Raw genomic sequence first — 20,151 nt, 5'->3', positions numbered from 1 at the left:
GTGGGTGGCTACTGGAAGTGTGTTTTTTCCAAGATGTAGAAGTAACGTGTCAACAACAGGAGATTTCATCAGAAAGTTATTGGAGAGCACAATCACAGTCCCGACAAACCATCCAGAGTAAGACTCATGTGCACATTGAGAAAAAGAAACCCGGGATGAGGAAGTCCAGTTCCCCAGATGTACAATGAAGAACTCCTCCAACTGCCCACTGCTGTTGCTGTTTCATAACCTCCATCCAGTGTGTCCATCCTAACGTCTTTGAATTCATTGAGGCAATCAAGAGCATTTAGGCAATGAACAGGAGACAAATTGTCCAGCTGGACCAGGGGAGCTCTTGCAACATCCAGGAAAAGCATGTACAGCCATTTACAGGATCATCTCCAAAGAAGACAGAAATCACCCTCTGAATTTTGGTGGCAATACAAGTTTTCTATATATACTAAAGAAGAAGAAGAAATGTTGAACTTTTTTGGCCCTGGTGTTGGAGACTTCTGATAATAAAGTTTCGTTAAAATGTCAATGGTGGACCCATCACAGTATTTACATAATCTGCAGTTGTTCAAAAATGTTTTTTAAAATCCACTTGCCACAGGGCAAATGGCTTTAGGAAACTAACTTCTAGCTAATTTTCCACATGCCCTGATTTTGATAATGTAACAGAATGTGAAAGAACAAATCAACACGGTACTTGATGTTAGTGTTAACAGGACTGTTTATCAAAAAGTGATAAATACGAAAGAAAGATAAGTCTACTTTATTATTATTGCAAAATTTAATGGCTACATATTTAGCAGATATGAAATAAAATCCAAGTATATATGCAGTTTGAAACAGTCTTTGGAAATAAATCACAGGAAAATCAATTAGTCCTTTAGCTTTCCTCTTGTTTACTCTGTACTTGTATTCTTCAGCACACAAGTACATACCACCACATGAAGTAGGAGGGAACTTGGAACTTGGAATCAAACTCCCTTAAATATGCATGAGCCATGATACTATGGTATTTATACAATATGGAAGACATGTAATCTCTATGAGCTAGTTGAATCATAGTCCACAACATTGTTCAGAATTTCACAGCATCCAGTGACTTAATCCCTTATGACAACACATGACTTAATCCCTTAAAACAACACATGCTTGTCACAAAAGGCGACTATGCTTGTCGTAAGAGGCGACCAACGGGATCGAGTGGTCAGGCTCGCTGACTTGGTTGACACATGTTATCGGTCCCAATTGCACAGATTGATGCTCATGTTATTGATCACTGGATTGTCTGGTCCAGACTCGATTATTTACAGACTGCCGCCAAATAGCTGGAATAATGCTGCGTGCGGCGTAAAACTAAAGTCACTCACTCCCTTATAACAATACCAGCACAACATCAAAGAAACTGTACTGTGACAACAAAATTCTACTTCCCGGAATACCTTCATTGCTCATTATATGGGTATACCTTCTAAATGATATTTCACCAAATTCCACATTCAGGAAAGTCTGAATGTTTGCTTTTTCTAATTTTGAGTTATGCTTGCCTTGTATGTGTCCATTTACTGAAAGAGATTCTTGGAATGGGCAGGAAAACAATATAATAGTTTATGTTTTTATAGTTTTGTTTATCATGATGTTGCTGCAAAAGAATAGCTATCAAGTAATCTGAAAATGTTTTAAAATTTTATTGTTCATTAAACTTTTGTTTTGTAGATAACAGGAAGCAAACAGAAATTACATCAGATTCAGAAGAGATTGATTCAGACTGAGAAATTATACAAAAGACGATTGGAGTGGCTTACAACAGAAAGTCGTCGAATATTTGGAGTCATAGAGGAGAAAGTGGTGATGATCATTCTAGATATCCGCAATATGTCACCTCAGCAGTTCGACCAGTATAGGACAGCCATGGAGAAAGTCCTCCGTGAACAAGTCACACAGCTCACCAAGTTCAACATCATCAGGTAGCCATTATCATCGGTGCTCGCATGGTTCATCTTTTAGAATCCATATTTCTACCTGATTTAACTACCTGATCTCTGGACATTCTCATTTTGCCCCTTTCACCTGCACTAAAGGTTAGGAAATGTCATTTCTCTCACACATTTCACAAATGTGAACATCTGGTGAATAACTGCATTATCCATTTTTATCTGTGCTAATATTACGTTTCACTTATGTGATAGTTACATGGTCAATGTCAATAGGGACCTAGTGGTTAAAGTGTTCGCTCATCATGCCAAAGACCCGCGTTTGATTCCCCACATGGGTACAATGTGTGAAGCCCATTTTCTGGTGTCCCCCGCCATGATATTGCTGGAATATTGCTGAAAGCGGGGTGACAACAAAGCCACTCACTCACTTAGAGTCCACATGGCAGTGTCAAGCAAATCCAGTGTGTGCTCCTTCACAGGGTGTTTTCAGCACACTGACTTTTCTCACTTTTACAGACCAGATATTGCAGCACAGAGCTCAGGAAGACAAAATACCTTTATTGGTTTCTATAATAAGAACATTTTCAATATTTAAAAGGCTCCCATCAACCAACAACCAGCTTCCATGTGTGGATGAAGATTTCTACAAGCTGGTTAGGAATGTTGGCATCAAAATGCACAATACAGTGTCCTGGTTTAACTATATACATCTTGTAATCAGACACACATTGTAAATAGGAGCATTCATTAATTGGTTAGTTGCCATGGTCCATATTTGCATTTGTGGCCCTAAGAATTCTTAACTTTGATCGTAGCCAATGTGTTAAGAATGGACTTAAGAAGTTCATGGACTACAAATGTTTTGAAAATACATGTAGTTCTAAAGATGTACTGTGAAACGTCTTTGTCTTTACACCAAAAGAATACTGTCTGGTAATGTGAGTTTATCCCCTTCAGGGCCTGTGACGACAGTAATATTTACAGTGAAGAGTGTGTGCCAGTGACACATGACACAGTAGAAAAGGCCATACAGTGGATGTGGGCACTGGACAGACTGGCAGAGGTGTCATCAACGGCTACATGTGAAGCTGTCCTGCATGCCCTCACAGATAAGAATGTAAGTGAAGTAACCATTACAAAAATATTCAATAAAGGACTTGTTATTTGTGCCATCATTCATCTGACCCCAAAACATGAGCAGACACAAATACATGCACACATGCACACTCACATGCTCACACACACTGCACCTCAGGAAATATGGAATTTACAAGGGTCTTACAGTTCCATACACCTGTTCAAAACACTGTGAAACTAATAGTATATGGGATCACATCAAACATATGAACATCAAACATGTCTCTTGCTCCTATGTAATTTCTCCATCACTTGTGAACTGCAACTGCGGAAGTAGTTCAAAATCAGGGGTGACACTGGCCCTTGACCTCACTGACAGTCGACTATGCTGATCAGTCAGTCACACTTCAGACTGATCATCTCAGACTGGTTGTCAAGTATCTGTGTAGATGGTTCCTCACTATCTCCCCACTGTGAAATTGCTGAACTATTGCTAAAAGCAGGGTAAAACTCACTCACTCCTCACAATCCTGATAAAGTGATGAACATATCCTGCGCCACAGTTGTGACACATGATCGACCAGGTCTGAGCATATCTTTTCAGTGTCATTTAGAAAGTGCTGTTTACGTGAACAACCAAGCATTGGCCTTGAGTGATGTCTGTTCTCTCCACATAAGGATTATACAATGCCCACTTCTGATCAGATTTGTAACCAATATGTCTGGCTTGTTAAGCGAGACAGCAAGAGAACAAGTGTTCAAAATGAGCACAAATGATTTATACATAATGCACAAAACATCAGCTTAATACACCCAGCAACAGAGCCCCCCAAATAACTAGAAACACTAGTTACTTATGATAGTTGTGTTGTTGTGGTTTTGAAACAAGGTGAATATTTGAGTCCAAGTCCAACAAAGGTTCATTTTCAAGTTAGTATGCACTTCTAAATGTTTGTTTGCTGATTTCAGACCGAAGCTGTGTATCTCTTCACTGAGGGGTCATCAATTGACAGTGCCAGAGAAATATTTAGAGAAAAGGTATGGACAACTTTGCATAAACTACCTTGCACCAACCACATATTTATCTTACCAAACACCTCAATGCTAATTTTGAATTGTTTGATTCACTGGTACAAAAATGTTTTGTAGCCATTGCTAGACTTTGCAGACAAGAAAAACAGATGTTGAGTTTGAACGATTTGCATTCACAACACATGAGTAATTTCCATACATCATGCATGATTCAATATTATTTGAGATTACTGCCACGAAATACCAGACGAGTCCGGCATTCCCAGTTAAATGTTGCATGCTTGTGAACAGGATATATGGAAAAGAAGAGCACTTAGCCAATCAGAAAACGACATTAATGTGTGAAACAAGATAACTTTGCAAAACGTACCATGAGTGGTATACTTGGTAGAGTTGCACTGTGTATTCACACCAGTAATTAACTACATTCTTGAAGAAAATTGATTACTGCTTAATTCAAAGACATTCTTCTGCTTGAGAGGGATAGCGATAAAGCAATAATATCTGATTATTACTTTGTTCAAGGAATGTATTCATTGATATCCACATAAAAGAACGATCTGCAGTTGACAAACAAACTTGATCCATATCAATTGTCTAACATAGAAAACTTATGTATACAATGTTTAAGCAGCCATACTTTCTGAACTCATCACATGACTTGCATAGTCTCGTTCAAGTTGGTGTATAATCTCATTGGTCAGTACGCAGATCCTGTGTACTGAAGTTAACAACTGTATGTACCTATTTACCTAAGTAAATTTTTAGATTTATCTAGCAATGGCAAAGTGGGGTTAATATAGGAGACATCAAAACACCAGTGGCATTAGCTAAGTTTAAAGTAATGTAAGTGATGTCATCATTTCCAAGAATTACGTCATAGTCCTGCACAGTCTAAGTAAACTTAGTCTCAGTGTATTTTGTAATATACTCCACCACTGAGTCTAACAAAACCTAGTAGAAGGTCGCGTCAGGTAACGTTTGAGCGACCAATGACCATCCAATCAAACGTGAGACGGCTACTATTTATGGATCACAGGGACTTTCAAAATATTCAGGTCACTGACACAGATCTCTCCACAAACAAAACTCTGCATGTAACACAGTTATTTGACCTGCAGCATATACGCTTTGGGGTTTCTGTTGACATAGGTACCATTAGCTAATTCTTCCGCAAGATAAAATCTTTGATTATTGCCAAAAACACTATTTTCAGTGACTGTTTACTCACCGTTGTCATGGTTGTACGTATGCCGTGTGCATCACCCGGAAGCGAGTGTATGCTAAATAGCATTCAGAATCGTTCGTGTATGAACCTTTTCGAGATAAGTTCAAAAGGTATGTGCGAATGTGCACTTTCGCGATTTGGTAAGCTGTGTTCTGATTGGTCAATCTCAAAGGTTACTTGACATGACCTCCCATAAGGTTTTGTTAGACTCAGTAGTGGAGTGTGACGAAAAGTACTGAGAATAAGTTTACTTAGACTGTAGTCCTCCAAATCATTAAGTACGGCAAAAAGAGAGGATTCACACATGGTATCCCAGGGGAAAATTGTGAAGGTTTGCATGTCAGTCAGGTTGGACAACTCCTTCAAATATCCTTCAAATATGTTCTTGGGAAGACCACAAACAATTAAGACAACACAGCATGGGGTTTCAAAACTTTCATTCAAGGTAAACTTGTGGATCAGAACAAATGTTAGGAAACAGGCAGTCAAGTCTCAGAGGTAATTCTCTTAGAATTACTATTGATGATACTTCAGAATTGTATATTTTATATATCTTGCTACGAGATGTATTTGTAGCTACTTGCTATAATTTCTTATGGATATTAATATTTCATGCTGTAAAACATTTATAAACAGATGATCTTCCAGTGTCATGATGCTAGAATTTTCATATCTGCATGTACATATTTATTATGCCACAGGTCACGTCCCGGGAATTGAACATCCCAATCCACATTGTGTCCTACAACTGTTGTAGTGCAGATACCATCAAATTTCTGCGGAGCTTGGCCACTGAGACAAATGGAAGGTATGATTTCTTTGACTAAGAAATGTTGATTCATGAATTCTGGGTTAGAATACTGATAGATCACAATCTATGAAACTGGTAATGTTTACAAATGAAATGGACCTCATCATAGCCTTCATTCCAATAAATAATAGACTGATGCTTTTATCTTGTATGTTTTCCTTTCTTTGAATTTTAACATTAGAATTGTGTAGCGATATTCGTAATTTACCGAAAGCTCTTCTTAAAGTTTGGTCCTAGAGTTTAGATACACATTTTTCAGGAACAAGTAATGATTTTATATTTGCATAATCACACAGGAATCTTGAGGATGAGATTTGACAGTGCCAGTTTTTTGAAAATATGTCATTTAATCTTTGATAAAGGTGAATAACTTAGCATTTCCAACATGTTTGAGATACGAAGAGGAAAAATTGGGTGGTCTGTCATGTTGACTTATATAATTTTTATGATATGTTAGTGATGTATATCTGTTGAGCTTTGTCAACCTGAATTCTACCATGACTATGTTGAATACTCAAATTCGATAGAACAATCAATAAAATTAGACACTGTTGATTTGGATTGAAAAATTTTATGACCACTTCACTGCACATGTATGCAACACTGCAGCATGGCTGATGAAACATTGATCAAAACTTTGTCGAGAAAATAATGATTTTTCCTCCACATTCATTAGAGATCATCCCTATCATAACTGCTCCTGTAAAACGAGCATTCAAACTCAATTACAGTGTGTAGATCCTACAATCAACAAACAGTATTTAACTTCTCAGAAAGCCTTGTTAAAATACATCTCTGTTCATACAAAATTAACAGCAATATGTTGCTATATAACCATTGTCTATGGTAAACGGTATAGTGTTTCCGTTAAGAATCGTTTATGCAACATGAGAGATCCAGTTTTAAGCACCACCTAAAGAATGTAACGTATGTCATATTTAGGATGACACTTTCTTATTATTAAAGTACAAATTATAGTACTTTTTTGTGTTCAGTCCATTCCCAGATTCGAACCTGTACCCTTGTTCAACTCAACTCAAAATGTACTGGAATCTGTACTTCACTAAGAAAGTGTAATTCCAAATAAAAAAGATATAAGACATATGTTACATTTGACCACTTTCTAAAGGGCATTGTGTAATCACTGCCTTAAGAATAAGTGTTGTAGGACCTTAACAGTTACATTTATACGGAGTTGGCAAGATAATTGCCAGATGAAACCCCATGTTCATGCCACTCAGTTCTCTTCATGCCCCATTGCATTTGTCAGGATGAACATTGAAAACTAAAGCTCCAGAATCCTGCTTTCTTCTAGCTACCTCTGGTACTGTCACGGCTGTTGATCCATGTTGTTCCACTTTAAAACCACATCGTCAAAATCTTCCGTCCCATATGAGGAAAACAGTTTCTAGGGTTAGAACCAACACTATGACTCTTTTGTAGGTATAAGTATTGCCAAAATTTTTGTACTGCGATATGTTGTGGTATGTGTTGGCTTATTGAAATATGTATTGCAATATCCTGTGATATGAGTTGGCTTATTGAAACATGTATTGCGATATACTTGTATTGTGATGTATGTTGGCTATTGAAATATGTATATTGCGATATATGGTGATATGTGTTGGCTTATTGAAATATGTATTGCTATATATGGGTTAAGGAAATGAAATTACAGTTTCTGTTTTTTTGAAACAGTGCCACTGGCCACTGTTAGGACTCAGATGTGATTGAACAAGAGATCAATTTAAACTGTTTCCAAATTGAAATCTTTGCTGTAAAGTTCGGAAATCAAGAAAAGTGCCTGTGGCAGTTTTTGTCATTTTGTTTTGTGTATCAATACAGTTGCTGGTACCTGTGTTTTTATTCATATGGTTTTAAAGTCATGCAAATACAAATATATGACCAAGAAAATTCTGGAAACTATTGATGTGTATTAATATAAAGGAAATACAAGTGTTATTTATATTTTTGATGTCACAAATATTACCGATCATGGTCATGAAAATTGCAGATCGTATCATGTGAACCAGATTGCAAAAAGTTTACGGCAAAATATCATATTGTGAATTTTGAATTGCAATTTTCTGGTTAACTGGTATTACTTCCCACCCCTACTCTTTTGCATCAACCATGGCACGTGAAATCATCAAACTCACTGGTCATAAAAGTCAACAGTCCTTGCTGAGTTACAACAGAACATGGACAACTCTTCGATTCTACAGGGTTTCAGATTCAGTATTCATTCCCATAGCCTCCTCTATTGTTACTTTAAATTTCAACCTTGCATAACATGTAACCATTTAACTGACCCTTTCCGGATTTCAAAACACTGCATACCTTAGCTTACAATATGAAATCTGCAGCAGCTTGTGGCTCTGACAGAATGTCAGGTTTTATGGGGTTATTTTTCAAAAATGAATGTATGTGATGGCACTCTTTTGTAACATTGCCATAAAAGGCGATTATGCTTGTCGTATGAGGCGACTAACGGGATCGGGTGGTTAGGCTCGCTGACTTGGCTGACACATGTCATCGGTTCCCAGTTGCCCAGATCGATGCTCATGTTGTTGATCACTGGATTGTCTGGTCCAGACTGGATTATTTACACACCGCTGCTATATACTAGTAGCTGGAATACTGATGAGTGCTGTGTAAAACTAAACTCACTCACTCACTCTTTTGTAACATGGAGCTCTAGTTGCTAAAATCATATTATGAAATGTATAATTGCAGATTTCATGCATATGCAGTTGTGATGGAAATGGATTCATATGAACATGTGCCTGTTGATCCCCTGACAAACAAAGCAAATATTGTTCTGAAGAAAAGGACAGTAGGGGGTTTGCCTCCAGGTGTTGGTGTGAGGGAAGATGTGATCTTGGTGTTTGAGGAACTAGAAGAAGCACGCAATATTCTGAGACAAATAACATCTTTACTGCAGAAAACTCCCGAGCCAAGACAAAGATCTGGTCAGTGCACATGTGTATTACCAATGTTGGCAATGTAATGTCCGTACTCTCCATTAGCAAAGTCAGTTCCAGTAGGTACAATTTGAATCAAGCAGTTAGGAGGTTACCAGTATGCTTAATGTTTCCATGTAGAGATACATAAACCGTTGATTTGACAAGACAGTATTCATGTCATAGCTATGCTACCATAAAGGAGAGTTATTATGCTATTTAGAAAATGTGTGGCATTCATATTACAGGCTGAAGTGTAACAGATAGGATTTGCCTATACATGCAGGTTTTCCAAAATACATGCAACAGAACTCTTTCTGTATTCGTAAGAAACATCTGTCACAACCATCTTAGAACACAGTGACGTCAACATACTAGCCTGTCTTTACTGTATCCTGTCGTCTCTGAAATCTTCATGACTAGCTTTGAAGAATATCTAAAAGGCACATGACCACCACCCTTGTGTAGAAAGTCTGATGACATCATCACAGATCATGAAGAATAGCGAGATCCTTGTCTCATGACACCACCTCAGTTTACCACCAGACAATACATTCATATAAGTACATCCAGTATATATCTATCAGACAAGTCCATTCTGCAATCCCACTAATGTCAAGTAAGTTTAAACACCTACCACAAACCACATCACCCTTTAACACACCATCCAGAGAACCTAGACAGGACTCATCAGCCTCTTCATCACCGTACCTCTGAAGAAAACTGCCAGCCTTGAAGTCATTTCTTTACTGGATATCAGTGTCACCTTTTTATTAGACGTAAAGTGTCATTTTCATCATTCCGTCTTGATTGATCACATTGAACAAACTTGTGACAACTTACTTCATTTATGTGAATCTAAATATACCTGGCTTCCTGTTTTATGTGTATCTGTGTGATTTTCTTCTTCCGTATCATATTCCTGATCGTAAGGTACATAGCCCTTAAATATTGTGTATGCATGTTGTTATTCATAATACTCCTTTCCATGATTATATTTATGTTCAAAATGCCTATACACATGTACAGTCTTAAGAAGTCTGCAATTTCCAACCTTTAATTTCCTTAACTGAATTCCTTCTCAACCACACGATATCTTATTTTGCATTGATGGCTTTTGAATGAGCATCACCATCTACCACTTATTGCTGTGAATATGTGAATGCGTGACTTTACATCATTGCTCCTGTTTAATTGTTTTTCAGAGAAGATATCCACTGACAGTGACCTCGCTCGAGAGAAGAATGAGCAAAGCATAAGCTCCTCAGAGTGGATCAAACGATTCGGATTAGAGGCACAGAAACTTGGACTGTATGACATTCTGTCTGGTGTTGCCTTTAAGCACCAAGATGGTGTGGTTGAGATCATGGAGAAACCACCAGAAGAGTCACAAACAGATGCTGTAAGTATCGCTCTTGTTCATTTTGGGTAAATTTCTAATCTTTCATGTATTTCTACAAAGATTTGTTTGTGAATATTGCCACATGAAATACACATATGTATGAGATCACATATCTGACTTTTTTTTTATCTCACCCTAGTTTCCTGACAATTACAAACTGGATGTCCTCATCAGTAAAGCTTGAGCCAGGATAACCCTCATTGTTTGACCTCATGGATTACCTTGAAATATTATTGAATGTGGATAACTTCATGAAGCTTAAGTCAATTAATAATCAGATGCAGGGCAGCTGATACACCAGTTAATTATGTTGATAATAATCATATTTCAGTGATGTTATGAACAAAAATATGATATCTGCTTTTGAATTGACTGCTGTTTTCTGTGTTAGACTGTTGGTAATATGAAGTTATGAACTGTGTTGTAAGGTTCTAAGTAAATCTTTATGATTATTTTCCTCAACTTTCCTTGCAAATCTATTTGAAGGTATTCCGAACAAAGCTAGTGAATGCCCGTTATTGTGACCAATTCCCCATTGTGCGATGGCGTGATGGCCAGGTGGTGCATGTACAGGTAACGCCAGATGTTCACAGGCTTTATGAGCAAAGAATGGAGGTGGAACTGAAAAAGATCCAACAGAGGTAAGACAGACAGCCATAAAAAAGTTTGAAAAGTTTAACATTAAAGTGCACACAATAAAAGAGTTAAAATGATATCAACCGGTATTTGGCCATAATATAGGTATTAATACAGGTAAAATGTTCAAATATTGCTTGGTGTGGTGGGGTAGCCTAGTGGTTAAAGCGTCAAGCCGAAGACCCGGGTTCCATTCCCCACATGGGTACAATGTGTGAAGCCCATTTTCTGGTGTCCCCCGCCATGATATTGCTGGAATATTGCTAAAAAGCGGCGTAAAACTAAACTCACTCACTCACTCAAATATTGCTTCTACTTTGCTATATTCTTAGAATTGACTGGCTGAAGCAAGGGAGCAGGGAGCTGTTTGGGACTGTTCTGGAGGATAACATCTATATTCTGCTGGACTGCTCAGCATCCATGCAGAATAGTCTGCGTTTTGTGCAGGAGAAGCTGTTCATGTTGATGAAGGTGGGTGAAGGGCAGAAAGAAATGATTGTATGTTACATGAATCAAAATTTGGAAACATGAAGATTGTGTCACAGAGAGGTATATTGATTTATGAAAACAAAATATGAGCACTTTCCCGTCCTGAAGAGGTCAACTGTGACTTAGTGCATGGCATCATTTTTGGGCAGATCAGCTGCAGCAGAGATCACTGGAGACAAAGCATAGCATTACACTGACTGAAGATGTCAGTCGATACTTCATGTTCAGTTCAATGTCCAATTTAGGGCAGTTAAGTCTAACTGTAACTTAGCTGTACAATGACAACACACTATCTCCAAAGCAAATCAGAATTGTTTGAAACTATGAACAGGATAAAGTTATTTTGATGAGGATGTGTCCTGCACTTAAAAGGAATTGCTTTTATCTGACAGAAGACAATTAAAAGTCTTAATGAAATGTTTCATGTTTTTCTAGGAGCAACTGAGGCACAAAAAGAAGCTGAATCTAGTGAGTTTCAACAGCAAATGCACATGTTGGCGGGACCGTCTGGTGGAAGTGAATGAGCGTAGCTTACAAAGTGCCTGGGCCTGGGTGCAGGGTCTCAGCTGCTGGGGGTCCACTAACACATACGCAGCCATCAGCCATGCCATGAATGATCTGGAGACACAGGCAATGTACCTGCTGACAGACGGCAGGCCAGATCAGGTAAATCAAGTCTTTTGCTACATGCTTTTATCAGAGTGAGTGATTTTAGTTTTATGCTGCACTTGGCAATATTCCAGCTATATGTCTGGACCAGACAGTCCAGTGATCTACGTCATGAGCATTGATCTGTGCATTTGGGAACCGATGACGTGTCATCCATGTCAGCAAACCTGACCACCCGATACTGTTAATTGCCTCTTGTGACAAGCATTGTCGCTTTTTGTGGCAAGCGCTTTTATCTGAAGCAACATAGTATACTTTTATCATGTCAGTGCAAGATCAAGAACTGGTATCTCTTCAGATACATCTGACATGATTCTAATAAATGCAAAGCCTCTAGTGTCTGTGCCAGAAATCCGTATTTAGGCTGTTTAAACATATGAAATGCATAAGACTGTTTAAACCTAATGTCATGCATATTTTCATCAGTCCCGCTACAGTGTCAACTATGCATAACCAGTTAATTTTTCTTCATAAAGCAAACTCTTTTCTAATTCTTTCCACTTCTGCAGCCACCAAAGTCCATACTAGCCCAAGTACAGATGAAGCATAGAGTGCCGATTCATACAATCTCCTTCAATTGTAATGACACTGAAGCAAACCGCTTCCTGTACGAATTAGCTCGTACTACCACTGGACGATACCACTATTTCTCTCAGAAGGGTGTAGATCCAGATCAACCTGAAGCTTGGGAGGTCAGTATTTATAATAATTGCTTACCTTTTCATAAATATTGTTCTGTTAATACTGAGTTTGGTTTGACACCACTTTCGCTGGGTAACATTCCAGTCACATCACAGAAGGGAACACCAGAAATTGGTTTCACACATTGTACCCATGTGGGGATTCAAAAACCGATAAGGGTTTTCAGATGCACAAAAGCTTTCACATATTACTTGAACAGTCACACGAGCAGGGGAACATTATAATAACTTATAAAAGACAACTTTATCATAAAGACATGCCAACAGCTTGGTACTTACAATGTTTGCTGTGATGCAACTCCAAGTTAAAGCAAGGGTAAGCATGGCCATCCAAAAATGCATGATGTCACATAATAAAACTATCTTCCTCGGTTTCATTCTATATGATTAGTCCCATTTAGTTGGATTCAGCATGTGTGAAATGGCGTTGCCTCGTTGTATATACAAGTAGAATAAAATGAAGAAGTATTCCACTGTCTACAGCATCCTTGATGTCACCACAGTGATTTGACCTCAAAAATCAAAAGCTATACCTCACATTTTCATAAGATGTTAGAGGGGCTACATCCTGTCAACCACATCGAAGGCTCTGCACTCGACTTCTTGTGCTGGCTTTGTCTGTGTAGTCATGTTCAAAGTTTCTTCCCAGTGCTGTGAACGACTTAAATTCCCTGTCGCACCTGCCCACTCCTTACTGTGAATTACTACGTATTAGTAAGGTTATAGAAGGTTATTCTACTATAGATCACATTTTCACTTTGAACACACTTATCCAAAAAGACTTTTGTAAAAAGAGAAAAAAAATTGTTTGTTGCTTTTATAGAATGAAAAAAACAACTTTTGATTCAATAGATGGGTTTAAATTATGGAGCTGGTTATCAAGGTACGACTTGGATGGGAAAATGATGCTGGGGCTAAAAGTTATTTACTCTTCCATTAAATTGTGTGTGTGATGTAATTCACATTTACCGGTAACAGACTACTCTGACTGTCCCTTTGGTCTGAAACAAGGTTGTATGCTGAGTCCAATACACTTTTCTCTGTTTATAAGTGAACTTGCTATAGAAATCTCATAAAATGGAATACATGAAATCTAGTTACTTGCAGGATATGATTGAAATTTTTATGCTCCTTTTTGTTAATGATGTTGTTTCGTTTTTAGATGCTAAGTGTGGTCTTCAAAACCAATTACGTATTTTACTGTTATGACTGTCTAGTCTGTAGGACATGACTGGTTCCTGACTGTGTTGAGATGACTCCACATAGGTCCCAGAATGGTCCATACATGGGTCACCTATTTCTCGCTGTCGTCGTCATGACACTTGTCCAGTTCCGTTCACTAATTTCTTTTTTCTCATCTGAATTTTTGCATACATGTACTTCCAACATATATGTTTCTAGTTCCAGTGTGCAATTTGTTTTTCTGACTGATATTCTGATGTAATACAGGAGCTGAAACCCTTCTGTCAGTTTTAAGTGCATTGATACAGCAGCCTCTGGAACTGACATTATTTTAACTGAATTACATCAGAGTGAAGATGTGCAGCTGCTGAAGCAGGAACTGGAACGCGGGCAAAATAACCTGGAGCAACTAGCAACTCTCCGGGATGAATGTTCCTCCATGTCCTGGCGTAGACAGACAGATGATCTCAAGAAAGAAACAAAGTAGGTGAAGGTTCAGTTTTCTGACAAGGTTTATAATTGATCTGTAGCACAAAGTGAAACCAAATAACTGTTAACCTTTGGCCATCCTATGTAAACCTTCATATTTTTAGTTCATCAGGGCTCAAGGTATAGCTTGTTATCTGTCCTCTGCTTGTAACAAGAGGTTGGCATCTTAAGGAATTATCTTGTTATATGTTTCATGATATTTTCTCTTATGGCTATCATTCCATAGGCTGCAATAAGAGATAAACAGTTTCCAATGTTTAGATGTTTAACCTATTCCTTCTCTCCTCAGATCGTAAAGATCTCCAATAAAACGTGTTTCTTGCTTATGCATTGATGTCTGTTATTCATTGCAGTGAAAACCAGTTACCGGACATCGATAAATCCTCAGTGGGACCTCCGGACAACACAAGGGATATGTTTCATCCAAAGTCTCTGACTGCAAGGCCTCAGAGTGCTCCACCTCAGGGAGCGCGTGCTCTGACAACCTTGTCATACCCATCGTCTTCAAATGGGTTGAGGTCAAGCTCATCCCTTAAACAGTTTACCAGCAGACGACCAAGCCAGAAGGCCTTACTCTCACAACAAAAACAGCCGCTGACAGCAAGTAGGAAAAATTGCCTTTATTGCTTCTATCATACAATCAATTGTGTTCTACTGAAGGTAGTGTTGGGAATCGGAAACCAAATCCACTATGGATTATCAGAGTACTTATGGTGAAAGATTATCAATTATAATCAAAATACATACATTTTTAATGTAATCACCAATTTTAAAGAGTTTTCCACAGTTTTTTACTAATAAATGTTTTTTATAACTAATACTGTCATGCAATAAAATGCACACATGCAAGAAAGACAATGGAATTTTAATTAAACATTAAAAGTGGTTGAAACTTTAAGTGCACACAGCATTATGGTCTTGAGTGTTCATGAATATTTGTCAAATTTAATGGATTGTTTAATTCATTCAAGTGTGTTTTACAAAAACAACCATATTCTGATTAATCGAAAATGTGCTTTTAACAATCAATAAGCACTCTTAATTCCTCTTTTGGGTGATTTTTTATTATTTTTGATCATGGGAACACCACTAATTGCAGCTCATTATGCTTCACAATGACTATGCTGGAAATGGATGATGCTAGGAAAATGACATCAGGATAGCCATGATGACAAGCGTTCTGATTACTTTGATGCTACTTGTGCATCTGTGCATCAGAAAGATGTCAAGAGCAAATCTTGGAAAATGTCTACTGCTGCTTGTAGACCATGTAGGAAAGAATGCAGGACACCTTTAGTCTGCTGGAGACCTTTTAATGGAGAATGCAGCTCATCTTCTATGTACTGCTGCTTGTAGACCATGAAGGGAAGTGTGCAGAACATCTTTAGCCAACTGCTGATTTCAGGAGCTTTGGGGAAGAACCAATGCAGTTTACTGTGCCTTACATGTCAGAATCGAGATATTGACATAGGCTGCAGCTGTTGTTTAAAAAGATCATGTTGGTTGTGCATATTCCTGCCTTGAATCCACAAGTTTCTCTAGTCTGTTCAGGCCCATAAAAGTTAAGACTTTTCTGTGATCCTCAGCATAGAAATCTTTCTCTTGTCATGAGGCACCTCTTCCCCAATGCCAACACAGAAGTTTATACACATCAGCTAACCTGAAAAGCAGTCAGAATGGCCCAGCTTACCTCCTCCACTAATGATTTCTTGTCCTCCTCTTCCGTAACTAGTTGGTGCTGAATGGCTTCCTGTGGAGAGTAAGAGATGGTGTTGTGCTCAACCCATGTCTTGATCTACTTGTTTTTGTCACTGCTTGCACTTGATTTAAAAACACTAGACAACCCGAAGTGATTCAAGTTAAGTTTCACCAAGGGAATATGAGGTCATTGGTGCTATACTTTGGTTGACGAAGTCACCAATGCCCAAGGAACTCATCATCATCATCATCAAATAAAATTACTTGCTGTCTGCTAAATGGCACTATTTTGTTTTACGTGAAATCAGATGAAATATCCATTCATATGAAAGCTAACCCTTAATTCACAAATACTTGAAGAACAATTAAACTAAGCTGTCATTAGTATTTTTGTTCAGCTGAAGTATTAGGTGGTTTTTGTGAGACCTGCTCACTTCTTTTGGCTGGTTACATGTAATATATGAACTCTTTGCTTTATTGTTGTGATATGGGATTGAACATGTAGATAAAGTAATTCTTATGATCTGGTATTTGATTTTTGACAACAGGCCACACTCGTACCAGTCTCCTTCGCACATTGAACAGCTCTGGACGTTTCACCAGCTCTAAGTGGCTTTTACCAGAGACTCAACAACTGTTTGAAAGACAAGCAGAGCGTCAGCATGAACTGCTAAAAGGTATATATTATCACAACTTGAACACTACCAGGTATTAGTTAACAACATGAGTTTTATCTGTTTGGTTGGCAGAAGATGTAAATAAGTCTGTTCTGTGTTGTGGTACAGTCATCCCTCGCCATAACGCACGTCTTGGGGGCACGGTTGACCCCAGTGTTATTAGACATTCGCTTTATGGTATCTATTACATAATGTGGAAGAAAGGCCAGGTAAGATCGTATATTCCAAGGACATAACAAAACTGTTATTTCGTATATTGTCAAAACTACATCGTATCATTGAAGGTGAAAATAAACAAACTTTGAAAATGAAAACATATATATGTACGGGAAACTTGAAATGAAAAATCAGTGAGCCGGAAATAGCTATCAGCTGTGAACATATGGTGTGGTCCAGTGTACCAGTGATTCAGTTAAAAACGATCCGATAATATTACATCAAATAATTTATATTCCATTTTCTGAATATTTTATATATTAAGCAGTTATTATAAAGATATATTTTATATTGCTATCGGATTAGTATATAATGCATGTTTTCTGCAAAGATAACAATGAACACAGGCCCTTACCTGTCTGGATACATTTTATGCAGGAGACAGTTTGACAAGTCACCGCTGACTTCCCGCGGTACTTGCAACTTTGATTGTTGAAAAAAAAATGCTGGCCATTTAATTGTTAAAAATTACTTCAATGAGTCAATAAGGCGAGTGTTGGAGTCAGTGGATTACGAGTCTGTAATCTGCTTGTGATTGCTAAGAATATGTGAAATTGGCGTTATCGTGGTAGGCGCGAAGAATGGACCCTCACAAATGTTGTAAGCGGAAGTTGTACGCGTATGGACTGAGGTAATGCCATCTCTCATGGTGTCTCCATTGTTTCTGTCAACAGTTTTAATTAATAAAAATGGAACTGAAGTTAATCAAATAAAATATGTTTATGTTGGATGACTGTGTTTACTCTCTCTATAACGCGATGTGCTGCATCACATCAAACATTATAAGTACATGACTGATGGCATGTCTGTAGTTACTACAATGTTTCGCTGTTGGTATGATTATTATTGAGAAAACCCTGCATGTTTTAAGCATCTGAAAAACTATAGATATGTACAGTACACACTGTCAGTTGCCATTCTCACTGAATTTCACTAGTTTACATTATTTACCAGAGCTTAACAGCGGATTTGTTGATGTGCTATTTTCGATTTCGTGAAGGGATGTGATCACAGTTCAACTTTTTTTATGGGAGCCATGGATTAACCCGTGGTTTAACTGAATCTGTGGTATCGCGAAGCGTGTTATTGCGAGGGATGAATGTACTTTCAAATCTACGAGAGTCCCTATCTTGGATTAGTTGTGAAGCTAAAGACATCCAGGTACCACTGTCTGGCAGTCTGTAAATCTGTTACCATACATTTTGTGGTGCTTACTCCAAATGCAACAAGCAGTAGGATTTCATCCATGGTATTCCATAATAATTTTTCAATGTGGACCATATCAAGTCTCGCTGAATTCCCAGGGATGATGGGTTTTTGACCCAAAACTTCAGTACACTATAGTCTTTTTGCTGAGAAAACATACCAATGAATTTCCCTTTACACCAAAAAAGTAAATCAAACAAAGTGAAATTAAGATTGCAAATCCTCATCATTTCACTTAACCAATTGGACATTTAAGTCTCAGAATTTCATTCAGTGTAGGATAGAAGTTGTTTAAGAAATGATCATTTTCAAACCATTATTATTGGTTTGTGTTACAAGGGGTTAAGTGCAGTAGTTGGAACAGTGAAACAAGTGCAAGTGCAGGACGTGATGAGTGTTAACTTAGACCAGCCTTACTTGTCCTTGGTGCTTCGTTTAATGTGCATACCACAGGGTAATCAAAGTAACGGAAGGGAAATGTTCATGCAGGCACTTATAGATCTAGATTTCATTATTATATGTCAAACTGCATGAGTCATACATAAACACTAAGCTTCAGTAACTGGACAACAGGATAAGCCAAGTTCAATGAGCATGAATCGACTCACATCTGCACAAAAAGGAACCAGCATAAATACCAAGTAGCTGTGCAATGTTCATTCTTCATCTTCTGATAAACCAAACCAATTCAAATCTTCGATTTCAGTAGGTGCTATTTGACCGAACGGCCTGTTAATACCTTCCCATTTGCAAACAACTAATGATAAGTCTAACACACGACTTTTCATTTTTAGTTTCAACAGAGAAGGAAAACATGAGAAAGAGGAAAGAAAAAAGACGTGGCAGGTAAGTAACATGACATTGTGTAAGCCATATGGAGATCCATCCAGCATCTGTACATCTTCTTGCATATTTAGAACAGATATCAATTTTGGACATCCAAATCTTCAGTAAGGCAAACAGAATAAATTATTATGCACACATCCCCTTAAGGTTACACAGCACTAAATATTTCCCACTTCTATGTTAACATTATATTTTTTTTAAAAAATCCTCCAGGCTGTCAGCAGTCATTCAATTACATGAAGGTACAGTCTGGCCTTTAAACTATAAAAAATACAAATTCCAGCTAACTTAACCTGCATGTTTTCAGAGCGCTGGAAGCTGAACACATTAACCCCAGTTCTGCACCAAATGTCACCTTCTGGAAAATATCTACACACACATAAGCATAAGTCATGGTGTTAAAAATGACAGCACTAAATACTTAAAATTGTGGTCAGTTTTAATTATGGAATGGATGTGCTTTTAAAAAACATAACAATCTGGGGCAAAAATCTATTCTCTTGTTTCAGGGGTAATGACCTATCATCCAAAGCCTGGCTGAAGAAGAATAGTCTCATGGCAAAAAGATTAACTATCCTTGATGCTTTGTCACCCACATTTGTTCCTCACCGTTCAAAATACGTTCCAATTCTGGACAGACATGTTGTTGCAAGGGTGTTTGATCAGGTACGTATTGCCTTCGAGAAACATCAGTAAGATTCAGTACTTATGTTCTTACCAGAATCTCTTTAATTTCTATTGAAACCTCTCCCTACACTTTATTATTTTCCTTTCGATCATATGTTGTCATGACGGTGTAACCTCACTGATGCTGCAGCTGGCCATATGTCAGTTTGTATTTCTTTGAGAATCTTCTCGAAAAATGCATTTGGTCTGTTGTACACCACTGCAATGCACGGTATTC

At 37.9% G+C, this 20,151-nt stretch overlaps 1 protein-coding gene across 1 annotated transcript in view; it reads left to right on the top strand.

Moving 5' to 3' along the window:
- LOC137271972 (von Willebrand factor A domain-containing protein 3B-like) overlaps positions 1 to 20,151 on the top strand; it is a 96,164-nt gene that overhangs the window by 16,099 nt on the left and 59,914 nt on the right. Inside the window, exons 4-18 of the mRNA XM_067804349.1 lie at positions 1,705 to 1,955; positions 2,883 to 3,042; positions 3,972 to 4,040; positions 5,964 to 6,070; positions 8,810 to 9,045; positions 10,242 to 10,438; positions 10,925 to 11,079; positions 11,407 to 11,545; positions 11,999 to 12,229; positions 12,742 to 12,924; positions 14,465 to 14,598; positions 14,958 to 15,208; positions 16,851 to 16,979; positions 19,196 to 19,247; positions 19,757 to 19,913. Coding sequence (XP_067660450.1) covers positions 1,705 to 1,955; positions 2,883 to 3,042; positions 3,972 to 4,040; positions 5,964 to 6,070; positions 8,810 to 9,045; positions 10,242 to 10,438; positions 10,925 to 11,079; positions 11,407 to 11,545; positions 11,999 to 12,229; positions 12,742 to 12,924; positions 14,465 to 14,598; positions 14,958 to 15,208; positions 16,851 to 16,979; positions 19,196 to 19,247; positions 19,757 to 19,913 — 2,451 coding nt within the window. The remainder of the gene's footprint in view (positions 1 to 1,704; positions 1,956 to 2,882; positions 3,043 to 3,971; positions 4,041 to 5,963; positions 6,071 to 8,809; positions 9,046 to 10,241; positions 10,439 to 10,924; positions 11,080 to 11,406; positions 11,546 to 11,998; positions 12,230 to 12,741; positions 12,925 to 14,464; positions 14,599 to 14,957; positions 15,209 to 16,850; positions 16,980 to 19,195; positions 19,248 to 19,756; positions 19,914 to 20,151) is intronic.

The sequence above is a fragment of the Haliotis asinina genome, chromosome 2 (genome assembly GCF_037392515.1).
Source record: "Haliotis asinina isolate JCU_RB_2024 chromosome 2, JCU_Hal_asi_v2, whole genome shotgun sequence".
Taxonomy (NCBI): Eukaryota; Metazoa; Mollusca; class Gastropoda; order Lepetellida; family Haliotidae; genus Haliotis; species Haliotis asinina.
The sequence above is the reverse complement of the archived record's forward strand: the minus strand, read 5'-3'. Positions and strand labels throughout refer to the sequence as shown.